The sequence below is a fragment of the Dipteris shenzhenensis genome, chromosome 6 (assembly GCF_047967505.1).
Source record: "Dipteris shenzhenensis isolate YYH24624 ecotype China chromosome 6, Dip_SZ_1.0, whole genome shotgun sequence".
Lineage (NCBI taxonomy): Eukaryota > Viridiplantae > Streptophyta > Polypodiopsida > Gleicheniales > Dipteridaceae > Dipteris > Dipteris shenzhenensis.
The window spans coordinates 27,210,771-27,226,280 of NC_141601.1; the positions used below are offsets into that span (position 1 = coordinate 27,210,771).

Sequence of the window (15,510 nt, forward strand, 5' to 3'; positions counted from 1 at the left end):
AACTTCAGAGAACTTTGAATTTGGAGATTTTGAGTCTCAAATGTCAAAGGATACACAACACTCTTGGTTTATGTCCAGTCACATACACTATTTCATATCATTTGACCCGCACAATTTCGAGAGAAAAAAAATTTGCTTTTTTATCCGTACAACCGTACGTCCATACGGACCTCTGCACGCGGATGCGTGATAGTGCCAGGAGTCCGTACAACTTGTCAGAAGGCGATTCCGAGTAATTTTAGGCTACTTTTTGGCATTTTTTTCTCAGATTTAGACTCTAGTGACCTCCACCAGTGATTTGAGCTTCCCGAGCTTACCCACAAGTCATTTCGACTGTACCGACACTCCGGTACGTTGACTTGAGGCTTCCGACAACAACGGGGAATACTCTTTCACACATCGTCATCTCCTACAGTACATTTTCACTCATTTTTTTAAGCCTCTTCTGCGCATTCGGTGACTCTCTGATCGGCACATTGAGAGTCATGACGTGATCTCCCTTGGTAGCTGCTCCTATGGCCTTCATAGACACATCATTCCAGAGCATTCTCGCCTAGTTCTTGACCGACATACCTCTTTGCATCAAGATGTGCACATTCTTGTGCAGTAGCTACTTCGGGCTCATGGGTTCTCTACCCTTGCTATGCATAAAATGAATGAAATCTTTTATATTTTTTATATCTTTGAGTTAAAGGTCCTCTGCCTTGGATAGTCCTCCTAAAATGATGTATTTCTTTTATATTTTTGGTGTGACTCCATGTTTCTAGTTAGTCCCTGGAGTCAAGAGGGGGGATGTACTGTGGGAGACATGTATTGGTATTGACAGGGTCTAGTTATCAGGCCTAGCATATGAGTTCCAAGATGTTAGTGCATTGGTCTTCTAGGCCTCTGAGTTGTTCATGCATCCATGCTGAGACATGAGCCTCTGAGTCATGTTTGGAACGTAAAGCCATGTGAGCTCAGTCTGACCTCTGAACCATGTTCAGAATTCAGCCTCTGAGTTGGCATAGGAGCCATGTCTAGTTCAAACATTACACAGTTTAGTAGTCCTCTCACTATCATGTTCTATCCTTGGTTCCATTCCAGTGGTCTCTCACCTTGCCTTCATGGGGGGATGTTAGAATATGAAGCCAAGTTGAGTCAGTTTGGTGTGTTCTAGTATGTTCTAGTGTGAGTTCTAGTCTAGTGTGTTCTATGGATGCCACGTGTCATATTGGGACTTATCCCATATGCATAGGTGTTCATATGTGTGTGTGTGCTCTTATATAAGAGTTGTACTTGTCTAGTGTCAAATCAATCAAGTATCAAGCTACAAGCTCTTTGGTCTACATGTGAGTACTCTCATTTTTGTTCATTGCTCTAGTCATTTCATTTCCATTTCATTATGTCTCCTTTTGAGTATCACTTCCTCTCTCCCTAGCCTACCCTCTCTCTCTCTCCAGGGCCACGACAGCTGCGTCAGCGGACAGACTCACACATCCAGGTCCATGACATCTCGTCTCTGCTCTCTGCCCGCCCCACCGGGGTTACCGTTGCCCTCATCCACATGGCCACCCGCCGCCCCCGACGACCGAGCTCGACTAGGCCGCGTGACGTTAGAGGCCAATCTTCTATCGCAGGGTTTTTTCGGACCTCCCATTTGACGGCCCCTCTATGATTGGTCTCTGACGATCACCACCTGCACTATCTCCCCCTTCTGCCCCATTTTTGGTGCCCCCCCCTTCTTCTTTGTATCATCTGGAGGTAGACACATATTTTTTGTATCAGGACTAGACACACAGTCCTTCATAACCTCTTTTTTGTAGAAACGGTTGGTTGGCCCATTTTGAGACCACCACCGTTATGCTCATTGTATCAGTTCTCTTTAGTCTCATAGACCTTCACGGTCTCCCGAAGACTTTAATAAACTTTCTTTCTTTCTTTCTTTCTCCCTCTTTCCACCATGTTCCTTCAATGGCCACTATGAGTTTCTCGCATTACCTTTTGGTCTAACCAATGCTCTTGCTACCTTCCAGCAAATGATGAACGATTTGTTCCGAGATTTTTTGGGTAAATTCGTTGTCGTGTTCTTAGATGACATCTTGGTATATAGCCGAACCCTAGAGAATCACATTGGACACCTCCGGATTGTCTTAGTTATTCTACAACAGCATAAGCTCTATGCCAAGATGAGTAAATGTGACTTCTTTATGAAGGATCATTTACTTAGGACACAAGATTTCTTCTAAAAGTATTAGCATTGATCTAGATCGTATCCAAAAGGTTTTGGAATGGCCCATCCCTCACACAGTGAAACAACTTTGTTCTTTCCTAGGATTCACGGCTTTTCTACGGAAGTCTGTGCGTGATTACTCAAACATACGGCACCCTTGACCAACATATTGAAAGGTCGAGGAGGCAGGTCTACCCAGTTGATCTCTTGGAATGATGCATTGAACAAGGCTTTTAAAACCTTGAAGCTTACTATCAAGGAAGCTCCTATTCTTGAATTACCTGGCCTTATGTTTTATGGGCCGATGTGAGTGATTTTGCGATTGGGGCAGCTTTATTCCAAGAGGGCAGACCTGTAACTTTTGAGAGTAAAAAGCTAGACAACACTCAATATTGTTAGCCCACACTAGATAAAGAACTATATGCAGTTGTGTATGCTCTAAAGGTTTGGAGACACTACTTGTATGGTTCGAAGTTTCTTGTATTGACAGATCATCAGTCAATCAAGTATGTGTGTGACGAGTCTGAATTGAGGGGACGAAAGGCTAGATGGGCAAAGTTCATGCAAGATTTTGATTTCGAAATATATTATCGAAAGGGTTCCATGAATAATGTGGCGGATGCCTTAAGTCGAGTCAAGTTTGTAAATGCAATGTCATTTACGGAAATATCCTCAGACCTATTTCAATCCTTGAGGGGGCTTTGTGCAACTGATAGTCACTTCAGTACTTATTGGCAAAAGGTCTAGGATAGGAGCTCCATGGTTAACCAGAACTCGGGGATTGTGCCACCTACGGTATAGGCGGCGAGAGGTCGGTGGATGATTAGGAACGGCTTGATATTCCAGAATGGAAAGATATGTGTGCCAGATGTTTCAGATTTTCGATCCAAGATTCTCTAGGAGTGTCATGATGCTCCTAGTGCTGGACATCCAGGTATACATCGGACTCTGTCTCTAGGAAAACATACCTTTTATTGGCCTAAGATGCGTGCATTTATTGAAAACTATGTTGTAAGTTGCCGGGTTTGTCAAGTTACTAAGGCAGAACGCCTTAGAAGCGCAGGTTTATTACAGCCATTGCAAATCCCAGGTAATAAATGGGCCATGGATTTCATTACCGGTTTGCCTAGTGGACCGTCTGACCAAAGGTTAGATTCTTACCTACTAGATCGACCATATCAGCTGTTCAGTTGGCTCACAAGTTTGTGGACCACTTGTTTAAGCTATATGGTTTGCCTTCTGACATAGTCACTGACACGGACTCAAAGTTTACAAGTAACTTCTGGACACTTGTTTTTGAGAAGTTTTATGTTATCCTGGATGCTTTTCTCCCGGTGATTGCTGATCCGGCATCCAGCTTATTGAATCAGAAAGGGGGTTGGAGGCTGTGTTTCCTAGCGTTTGCTTCTTCTGTGGACTCGTCGAATTGAGAGCAGGAGGATTTAGACTTTGGAATAACGTTCTTGAAGGGACTGTTTAATGGAGCTATGTCGAAGAGGATATCGTTGATGTCACTTTGATTTTGAGATAGGTCAATCTTAGCTAGAAGTTACAATGATTGAGTGCTTGATTGCGAGCTGCAATTTGATGTTCTTGTATGCCATGATGCTGGGCCATAATTCGTTGTGTTGTGGCTAGGCGTTGTTCGGTAGCTCCTCCCTTTTTCTATTGGGAAGATGGATTAGCAATGGGAGGTTTACTTTCCATAGTCTAGTTAGTTTCAGAAACGGATCCCAACACACTAAATAAAGATGGGAACTTGGAAAAGCAAACACAGACCTCAAGGGAATGTAGACCCAGGCGAGCGGAAGGATGATGAAAAGCTTTACGACGACGACGAGAACACCAATCGTTCCAAAAATGAGAGTAGGGTGATCCCCATCAACAAAGGCATTAACACGTCGACATTTGATTGATCCGTGGCAAACTGTGACCTAGAGACACCGTCCATGGTGATGATAGATAAGGTAAGGTAGCAAACATACCGTGCTGAGGATGCGGCTGGCGGGATGGGGCAGTGGAAGATGGCATGTAGGAGGGTGAGGAAGAACCACTGGGTAGTGCGCAGGTGAAGGCGACGGTGAGTGAACGGAGGAGGACAAAGATGCAACTACCGAAGGCGAGGCAAGAGTAAGTGTGGAGGAAGACGCCATAGCCAATTTGGTCGATACCAATGAAAATCCATTTCAAATCTAGCAAATGACTACCATGCAAACTACTTCTTCCAGAGCTTTTCCATGGTGACCATGGACAACAAGTAGCAGCGGTTGTGGCCTCTGCCAGGTCTCAAGGGCACCTGCTGCACTCTGCTCAATCCTCTATCCTCATATTCTTACGTAGTTTGTAAATCTCCCTTCGACATCGCCACCTAATTAGCTCCGCAACAAGCTCACGATGAGTCCAAGATCAAAGAAATCACCAAAAGATGACAATTTGAATTTCACCTTGTGCGGCGCTCACAGTGATTTTGCTAGCGAATCAATTACGACTACAACTATTGACATTCAAGTAATATGCCAATATCTTATCCATTCGCAAGACTTATTCTCGGCACTAGTATTCTTGGAGCTTATATTCTTGGTGCACAGGGAAGGGCCCGTTCCCTCGGATTATAACTCTTTGGGGAAGGAAGCACGCCGCCTCCCCGTCCACACACTGTGTGGTTATAATAATTATATATTATATATTATCATACAAATATTTTCAATTGCTCGTCCATTCAAAATTTCTTGTTTTCAATTTGAATTCTTACAACATTCCTTGGTTTTGATGCATGTTCTCGATGTGAGGGGGTAAGGAAATCCAAGCTGGATGCAAGATCGAAGGATATTGATACCTTTATTCATATGATCGTAGTCCATGTGAATGTGACAATATTGTAAGACTGCAAGTAGGATCAGTGATGAGCTCTTGTCAGCGTCACCTTATTCATGTATTTGTTGGGCTTCAACTCACAAAACGCACAAACAATATGGCCAAGTCAATAAAGCACCACCCCTGACATTTACAGGGATGATTGGGTCCTAATGGACCCCGTGTCATGTCTCATGCACATTTTTACTCGCTTTCTTCTTTCCTTTAAAAGTTTGATAAAATTCTAGGATCCAAGTACAATTTCGAGTCAATAGTTACATGCTCGACGACGGAAAGGCTGCCTACCGCAACCTAGTTCTTCATGTTTTGAGTCTCCATCATTCTTCCGTTGCTCTTCTCCAACATGGTATCAAAGCAGTACGACCCTCCTTGAGCTCTAGCCTTCTTTTGTGCCACATCATGATCTTCTTCCCTATCTTCACCTTCTTCCCCCTTTCTCTCTATTAGGCGACCTTTCAGCTGCAAGCAATCAGAGATAGCTTTCCTCTGCTGTAAGCACCACCACAATTACTATTCAGTGACTTTTTGGAGAATGCAGCCTCTACAGTCGGTCTTTCTCTAATTCTTTTAGCCACAGTTGGGCAATGCTATGAGCTGCTTGCTGTTCGAATTTGAGCTCATTTGGTCTACGGGTAGAGGAGAAATCGTCAAAAAACCAGTCAAGAAAGAAGCTGCTAGCTATGGCAACCTGAAGCGTACTTCCGCCCATCCTCCGGCGTGGACACCCTTTGGTATATGTACTTTGTCCTGCTTCAGCCTCTTCTTCCATAGCCTCTCAACCCGGAGGTTCCACTACAAGCTCACAAAGAGACCATGCTCGAGAAGAGAGACCCTATGCCATCATTGCTTTAGGTCTTAGTGACGAGTATCTTCATCATATTTCAGATTTAGAATCCCCTTCCGTGACAAGGCACAAGTTGGATGTGCTATTTGGAGCAAGTTCTCACAATTCCAAAATCTCTTGAAAGATTAGCTTCTTTGAATTGAGGATGCATGAAGGGGAGTCCTTAGCAACTCACATCAACACCATGCAAAGTCTTATGACTCAATTGGCTTCAATAGCCTCTCCTGTCACCATGATGATACTATGGGTGTCCTTTTGAAAAGTATGCCTAATGAGTATCACACCTTGGTCACTACATTGAAGAATCTTCCAAATCCAACTGTGGAAGGCATTATCAGTGCACTACAAGAAGAAGAAAGGAGGAAAAAATCTAGAAAACATGAAGTTGATAAAGCCTTTGCAGTAAAGACTCAAAAGGGCAATTTCAAACCTTGCGAGCATTGTGGCAAAACCAATCACTTGGACAAAGATTGCTTCAAAATCTACCCTTGCAAAATCTATGGGAAGCCAAATCACAATGAAAAGTTTTGTTGTGCCAAGAAGCAAGAGAATACCAAGAAGGATGAGAACGCCAAGCAAGAGACAACCAACATGGTTCTACTTCATAAGCCTCCACAAGATAAGGCCTACTTTGATGACGAGTATGTTTTCTGACAGAGCTCCATTCGTATGCCCCTATAGTTGTTGAGTCAAGGAACTCTGCCTGGAATAGTCCTCCAAAATGAATGGAACAAAAGTTGTGTGTGTCTTTGGCTTTGTAATCACCTTTGGTCACCATAGGATTTAGGCCAAGTGAGTATGTTTGCCCTCATGGTACCTCTTGCAGACCTTTATCCTTGTACATGAAAGAGAGAGAACCATTGGGGGGCGGTTGTGTTTTTCCCTCCATTGTACCTCTTGCAAACATGTTTATTTGTACATGCAAGAGAGAGAACCATTAGGGGGATATTGTGTATCCCACTCTGTGTGCCTTACACCCTTGGGAACCCCTCCTAGCCTGAGATCCTAGCCATAGATTTATCCGTGACCACCATGAGATGGCATGTGACACTTGTTGGAGGTCAACATCTCCGGATGTCACCCTAGTGAAGGAGGGCCAGTGCATGTGGGTGTGCCCACCCCCCGTGAGGTTAGGCTAGTCCAGAGAGAGGGCCTTTTTGTGGATGTGCTCGTCCCCCGTGAGTGTACAATAGGAGGGGGGAAAGGTACACACCTAGGCCATGTTCTTGTGGTGGGTCCAGCCACAGCTCCAAGTTTCTACATTTGCTTGGAGGTGCTACGCATGTGACCAGACTTGGAGCAAGTCTGTACGGATCTGTATAGCGCCTTATAGGGCTTCTGGTTGTGGAGGATCCCAAGAGGGGTGCGGGTTAGTACAGCCCTCTTTAGGGCTTACTGGTTATACCGTGCTGGCAGCTCCTTGGCTGCAACTACTTTGGGCAAGGCTGAGGGACCCATATCCCTTGAGTCGGTTTTGTCATGTGCATGGATTGTATAAGACGTGTGCCTAGGTGAACAGGACTAGCTTTGATAGCCTAGGGAAGCTAGTGGCTAGGCGATTCTCAAGTTGGGTTGCAAGGGCAACAAACGAGTTAGGGTTCAAGATATTTTTAGCAGCACTAGGCCATAACCTCTTTAAGCGGCCTAGGGGTTCAGTTCTCATTCATGCAAGTCAGAGCAGGTCTAGCTCTTCCTTGTTGGTCTGGATCCTGGATCGTGTGGCAGACGCACACCTTCTTTCTAGCGTAGCCTAGATTCCTAACGTAGTCCTGAGGCCCTATGGGCACCTTCTGGTGGTATGGGATGCCGGGAAGTTGTGGATTGGTTGGATGTAGATGTTCGTGCCAGCAGCTCAACTTGTGGCTCGGGGGCTACGGGTCAGACCCATGAGCATAACGCTTGGGTGGTGAGCATGCTTGTGCCTCTCTTCGTGGTTCTATGATGGGTGGTTTATGCTTGTGTGCAGGTCTGGTATAGAGTTAGAGATAGACTTGTTTGGCGCATAAGGAGCGATTGTGGTCATGTTAGTTCGTATCAGAGCCGCTCCTGGAAGGCAAATTTCTGAAGGTAATTGTGAATTATGTTTGGATCTTCCGGGTAAGTGCAAATTTCGTTTTTTGCACTAGGTGGCTATAAATTCAACTATTTCGTCAACAAGTAGGGAAGTTGTGATTTCTATGTGTGGGAGGATGAGTCTCGTTGGGTTAGTGCCTGAGTGGGAGATAGGATAGCAATTCGTTGGAGAGACAAGTACAAATTTGTAGAAGCAGGGCATGTGAATTCCTTCTATAAACATAAGGATAGTAAACCTATGTATACCACTATCTCTCCACACGTAGACGACATAATTTCACGAGTTGCTACAAGCCGGCAATTGCGAGCTCCACAACTGGCTAGACTTTGAGCGAGATGCAAACGGCTGGCATAAGCGAGCCCGCAACCGGCTCAAAGTCAAATATATTGTATGAATTTTAACCACATACGAGATGTTCCAAGTCAGCCTAAGCGAACCTCCATCCGGCACGTGGTATAATATTATTCATCAGCGAACGACTTGTTCCAGGTCGGCTTAAGCGAACCTCCAACCGGCTCATTGACTTTTTTTTGAAGTATAGTTACAAGCTATGGATTCAGCGCTGGTTCGTTAGTAGGGCAAGTGGATTCGCTGATTGGCCGTACGATTTGCTGCTGCTGGCAGTACGCTTCCCTGCTTGGCAGGGGTCTTGGAGTGTGTTAGCTTATAGGCTGGATCGTCAGCTGAGCTCGCGACTTTGCGCTCTCTATGGTTCTATGATCAGTGGTTTGTGCTTGTGTGCAGGTCTGGATTTCCAGGAGCGATCGCTCAAACAAGCACCCCGCACATGGTATCACAAGATACATCATTTTCTGTTGTCACAAGATACATCAATACACATACAAAGCTTTATGTGGATGACATACTACTCAAAGGGAGTAATACACAACAAATCGCAACAGTGCAGTCCGCTTTATGTCAGATATTTGACATAACAGATCTGGGTTTATTGCACTTTTGTCTTGGCATTGAGTTTTATCAGACCCAAGAGGGAATATGTGTGTCATAGACAAAGTATACTAAAGGTCTCTTGCAGAAATTTAAGATGGAAGAAAGAAAACCTGTGGCTACTCATTGGAAAAGGGACTCAAATTTACTAATCATGATGAGGCTGAAAAGTTTGATGGCACACTTTCAGGCAACTGGTTGGTAGTCTCCTTTATTTATGCTCCACTAGGCCAGACGTGGTTGTCACGTTTCCAGGTCAGGACAGCGGGACCAGAGGGGGGAGTGTACTGACCTATTGGTCGGCCCCCCTGCAGCTGCTGATCAGCCCCTAGATCAGGGGGTCAGCCCTGACAGAGGGGGGGAGTGCCTATATATAGGCCCCCTCCTCTTTGTTGTTTTCATCTCTTGGAGCAACTGTGTGGAGCAGTGCTTCCACTCTCAGGATGCAGCAGTTGAGCACCTCTTGTACATCTCTTGAGCATCTATACAGTACAGAGTGCTCTCCCTCTCTCTTGCTTTGTTCAGATTCCACTGCACTCTCACATGGTATCAGAGCCACGGTTGGCCACAGACCTGAGGAGCAGAGGGAGTGTTGAGCCAGCACACACAGAGGAGGTTTAGGGTGTTGTTCGGAGGTGTCTTTGAGGAGGAGCATGTGCAAGGAGTGGACTGTTCGGGTGCCCAGCAAGGGTGCCCAGCAAGGGGTGACTTTGAAGGGTGTTTTCAGACGAAAGGAGGTGTTCTCGAGGGATGGATAGCGAGGAGTGAATGTACACTGGGCTGTCAGCCCCTTCATCCTCTTCTCCAGCCCTCTCCTTTCTTCAACCTTATGTCCCCATCTGTCCCATCCTCATCCCATCCACCTTCTCTTTCAGTTCAGCTCTCTCTTCACTCCAACATGGCGACTTTGTCCGAGATGGCAGAAAGAAAGAAAATTTATTGAAGTCTTCGGAAAACCGATGAGTATGAGAGACTGAAAATCCTGATACAATGAGCTGTGGTAGTGGAGCTACTAAACGAGCATCCATACCAATGCAAAATGCATAAATGCAGAGAGCAAGACAAAAATCTCAGTTTTGCCCACGTTCCCAATCAGTTGGATGGGCTCAATTACGAAGTTTGGTGGGTGATGATGGAGTCTATGGAGTTTCCAGGCCTGATCCCCTTGCGTCCAATTGGTATCTTGGAGCAAAAGGAGGCCAAGTCCATGTCTCAGCTCGGGACCATGTCAATGCAAGGGTAAGGTTGTTTATTTTCCTTAATTGTACTCCTCACGTGATTAATCACATGAAGCACATGACGGTGGCCAAGAGTATATGGGAGCACTTGGCGTCCCTGTATAATCGAACCTCTCCCATGAAGAGGGTTTCCCTGGAAGTCCAGATGTGTTTGTTGGATCGCAATAACTCATCATCGATGCGGGAGCACATCAACAAGTTACAGGAACTTCGGCAGGAGATCCTTCAGGCGGGTAAGCAGATATCGTCCGACGACATGGCCATAACTCTCTTGTCCCAGTTATCCTCTTAGTATGGGGCCTTATATTCATCCTTGATAACAAGTGGTAGGATGAATGTGTTAACCTGGGAGAAACTCGTCCCAACTGTGCTTGACCAAGAGGAGCGATTTGTAGATCATACCTATGAGAGTCAACCTGAGGCTTTCGTAGCTGAGCAAAAAGACGAAAAGCAATTGACAGCTGAGGAACGAGAAGCACTCAAGGCGTCCCATACATGTAACTGATGTGGCCAAAAAGATCATTATTGGCAACAGTGTCCCCAAAGGAACGTTGAGGGGACCAGTAACCAGTTAGACAATGTTACCGCCGCGAAGACGTATACTCCAGCCTTCTAGTAGCAATAGGCAGGATGCGCTGCCAACTTGTTTGTTTGTGGCAGCCGTACTTGCCAGTCAGGTGCAGTAGGAAGGGAGTCTTTCACCGAGGCAGACTTTCAAGCAAGACCTCAAGCCACAAGGAGTTGTTCCCGCTGGGTGATAGTATGTTATTAGTATGTATTTTGTTTGGACATTATGACCTAGTAGATCCAGAGGGGGTCTCCTAGTGTTTGCTGCAGCTATTGTCTGATGAGCTGCTGGAGATCCAGATGGGTCAGCAGATTGCCAATGGGGGAATCCATACAAAGTCGATTGATCCTTGTGAGTTGTTATATGCCCATTGTCATTGGGGCAATCAAGTTCATCAATTTGGTGACAGTGTACCAGTTTGGACTCGAGACGGGGCTATCTAGCTCTGAGATACAGGTGCCCATGTAGGGATGCAGACCTTGCACCAGGGGCAGTATCAAGCTGGAAGAGGTTGTGAGCTTGTTTGGTGTACGACAAAGGAGAATGTAGCTGATCTCCTAATGAAGGCATTGTCTCAGGAGCAGCTCGAACATCCACAGCCAGGCACTGAGAGGGGGTGTTGAAATGATTGGCAGTGCCTGCCTGTGCACCCCCTTTTGTGGGGACAATAGGGCTGCTCAGGGATTTTTGTATGGTGTAATTATGCTCAGATTTAGATCAGGCACCAGGGCTGGGAGAACTCCTTGTTTGAGTTATTTCCAGGGCCACTGAAGCATATGTTTTGATGCAGCCAAGGCTGCTGGAGGCTGCAGTACAGCAGCCCCCACTGGCAGGGAACTGACCCTGCTAGAGGGCATTATAAAGGGCAGGGTCTGGTCGGTCAGCAGCAGGCTGCTCAGCTGAGTTGGTGGTTGGCTGGCTGGGTCACCCCAACCCTAACTGGGTCAGCCCAAATCTGTTCCAATCAGCTGTCCTGGGAAGCTCCAGCCCGCACTCTACTCCAGCATCTCCAGCGACCATTCCCCTCACCTCCAGTGCATTATTGTCTTTGTTTTTTTGGCCTACCAAGAGTCTCTCCTACGGGCGTCTGGAGCAGAGGTCAATTGCAGTAGCAGTCTCCTCAGTCTGAAGAAATTGTACAGAGAGCTTGTTTCTGCTGTAATAAAATCCTTCTGTATGACTATATTCTGTGAATTTTTCTAAATTCTGGGCTCTCTATCTTTCTACACTGTTGTTGTCCCCTCTTCCTTCTGTTAAACTTTGATGTCTCTAAACACCAGGAGGCATTCAAGGGGCGCATCTACAAACCTTAAACCAAACTTCTATAGCTCTTCTTACCACCTTGTGCCACAAAGTTTTTGTGCATGATTACGCTGCACTCAGAAATCACAACACAATATCATCCATATTGTTTATAGTTCAATTCAATAAAACACCCTTTGCAAGATAAAAATTGCCTTTCATAGAGACAAAATGCTTCATTAGAATGAAGGCACAATCATGAACACTCAAACGATGACTCTTATCCAGATTTTACTTTATGAGCAAAATATGAACCAATAACACTTATACCTTCTTTGGAGGGAACAACTCTTCATCGTCATCCTCAAGATCACCAAAGCTTCTTTTAGCAACTGTTATTCCAGCCAAATAAAAACTTGTTATTACACATAAAGATGGAATTCTTGCATAGTATGAACAAGCATTGTACTAACAACCCTTAAGAAGATAAAATGAACATGACTATTGGACAATCAATAAGGATCTCAAAATCTTCAATTTGAAAATATCAGCATCTCTGCCTTAAAAGGAACAATTAACTGAGATATCATCATTGAAATTAAACACACCAAGTCAAAAGAACGTCAATTACTTGATGAAACATGTAACTTTCCAAGAGATAATTCATTATGTTTTACTGAAATGTTTTTGTTTATAACACTGAATACTCTACACTAACATTCATGTAAGGGTCTAAACGAATTGACCATCAAGAACAATGATCTCATGCATCGGCTCTGTGGAGCTAAATAATTGACAAAGATCATTTGAGAACAGGCTATCATCAGATTAGAGAGTATTTGGGATGGAATACAAGCTGCAAATGCCCCTCTTGGTAGCAAAATTAGAGAGTATTTCGAAATGGTTTATTTTTCTAAAAGGATACGGTCTATTTACCCAGGGTAAGAGATACAAGACGTTGTATCTTGAATGTCATGATAGTGCTAGTGCTGAACACGCAGGGATACAAAGAACTTTGGATCTAGTCAAAAGAACCTTCTTTTGGCCTAAGCTTAAGGTTGATGTCAAACTGTATGTTGGAAACAGATAACAATGCCAAGTCAATAAAGCTAAGCGCTTCAGACGTGGTGGCCTGTTGCATCCTCTTGAGATACCTGAGAACAGATAGCAGATGGACTTGTGTGGTAGGATTGCCACCAACTTCTCACAGGCATGATGCAATTTGATCATGGATTGACTTAACAAACTGTCACAATTCATTCCTACAAAAAAGAGAATATTCACCCACTAAACTTTGTGGGACAGTTGTCACCCCATGTGGCTTACCGGCTGGTCTAAGTTTACTGGGCAGTTTTGGGAGGGCTGTGTTCAAGAAAGAGACCAGGCTCAGGATGAGTTTGAATCGGATAGACAAACTGAGAGTGTAAATCAGACTCTGGAACCTTTGTGGCTTTGCAGGTAGCTTGAGGATAGAGATCAGCGTAGTATCGCCTGGTTAGCTGAGACTAACCCTATAAGGGGTGTTTTAGATCATCACCAGCACAAACTCTCGTTCCATACATAGATGATGTAGTGCTGATCTTAAATGCCCTAGGGGCCTACTGATGCAGATCTGGGATCAAGATATCTCAGTTTGATATGACAGTAATCCCCTACCTTTTAAGGCTTCAATTTTCTTGCCTCCTAGGCAGAATTGTTTCCTTTCACCCTTTTATAATAAGGATTTTTGTGCCCAAAAGACGATATCCATGTGACACCGTCTAAAACACTTTCCTGTCAGCCCATCTTTGCCAAAGGATGGAAAATGTGAATTTTTGAGCTCCTGAAGTTTACAGCCCAGTCTTGCGAGGAGTGTCATATGTATGCCACATACTCGTGAGTACATTGGCTGGAGCAGTAGCAGCCACCATTGTAACCTACTGATGCAGATCTGGGATCAAGATATCTCAAGTTTAGAGTCCAGTCTTGCGAGGAGTGTCATATGTATGCCACATACTCGCGAGTACATTGGCTGGAGCAGTAGCAGCCACCATTGTAACTGGCAGGACAGAGACTAGCTTGCCAGCAAAATCATTTGCACCAGATACTGTGATCACAGGCAGAGAAGGCTTTAGGTAATACCTTGAGAGACAAGGGACAAAACCCTGCTACAACAGTGCAGGAGCAGCGGCACCTGAACAGAATAACGGCAGACAGAGAGTGCACAGAAGACCACAAAGATGGGTATGGCCAACTTTACTAGTCAGCCAGGACTAATCAGCCCCTGGTGCCAGACAATTTATATTAAGATAGCCAGTCTGGACATTGATGCAGCATTTGCGTGGCATCTCATCGAACTGCATCTGTTGCATGCACGTGGATGCTTGCACCATGGAGAATAGATAACAGTCGATTATTAAAAGAATATAATATAATGTCAAGTAAATGTTCTTCAATGGCTTCGTTAATATCCTAAGTTAAGAATGTCAGGAATGAATTTGCAGTATCTAAGCTCAACAACAAACATCGTCTAAAAGTAAAAAATTTATGATAGCATGCAATAAACCTGGCACTCGACAGAGGATCGAGGGTTAAAGCCAAACGATGCGGAAGTTACTAATAAGTACGACGTTGCCTTGTAATACCTGTGGGTTTGGCCTCTTCCGCTTCGTCTCCCCCAAAATCAAACTCGTCCTGCATATACAAACGCCATAAAGAGCTGAATTGCAACCGTGGGACGACTTTTGTTAATGGTAAGTGCCATGATCCCAAATACGATCTTTAAAATTTGCAGGAAAGGAATTGAAAAAATCGAACGAAAGCTTCAAAGAGCTTAAGAAGGAAGGTAAGGTGACCTCTTCGAACATGGGCGCCATGTTGATGAAGACGACTGAGCTCCCAGCGTTGTGATTGTTTGAGCACAGTAAGAATTTGCAACTGGGCGCCAAGAGGGCTTCATTTATAATTTGCTGCTCATATTCATCTTAAGCTTTTGCTCCTCGACCAAATTTCTCAACTCAATTTCAAATTTCTCCTCTTCCTTTCCACACCGCTACTTAAACATCTCTCCCATATAATTTGCTGATCATGTTTTCATATGACAATCCTAATTTCAAATTTTTATGAAGCCCTAGCAAATTGGATGCTCCATGGCCTCCTCTACGGTCATACTGGGTGGTAACCATGGACTACACCTAAAATTTTGGGTTGACACCATCTATGGCATATTAGTACTCGCATTTTAGCAATTTACCACTATAGCAATGAAAGTATATAATTTAGCTTATGTTGCATCCTAAGATGGAATCCCACATCCATCGTAAATCCCTCTACAAAACCAACATACTTGCTCATCTTGAGCTGGCAGTACTGGCTTCTTATTACTAATAAGCCTCTTTACTCGAGTGGGCATCAAACTATACTATTGCATAGGGCATCATCGCAAGATGGAATAATTTCTCCTTAAACCTATCAACATAAACAAGTGGTCTAAAGGCTTCTAGGAAAGCCATCATTAAAGCATCCTCAATT

General features: G+C 44.5%; 1 protein-coding gene across 1 annotated transcript in view; it reads right to left on the reverse strand.

Moving 5' to 3' along the window:
* Positions 1-15,014, reverse strand: part of FIP37 (FKBP12 interacting protein 37) — a 90,246-nt gene extending 75,232 nt beyond the window's left edge. The window contains exons 1-3 of the mRNA XM_087375820.1: positions 14,835-15,014; positions 14,625-14,673; positions 12,331-12,392 (exon numbers count right to left, since the gene is read on the reverse strand). Of these exons, the coding sequence (XP_087231946.1) occupies positions 12,331-12,392; positions 14,625-14,673; positions 14,835-14,855 (132 nt within the window). The 5' untranslated portion in view covers positions 14,856-15,014. The remainder of the gene's footprint in view (positions 1-12,330; positions 12,393-14,624; positions 14,674-14,834) is intronic.
* Between the last annotated feature and the right edge of the window lie 496 nt (positions 15,015-15,510).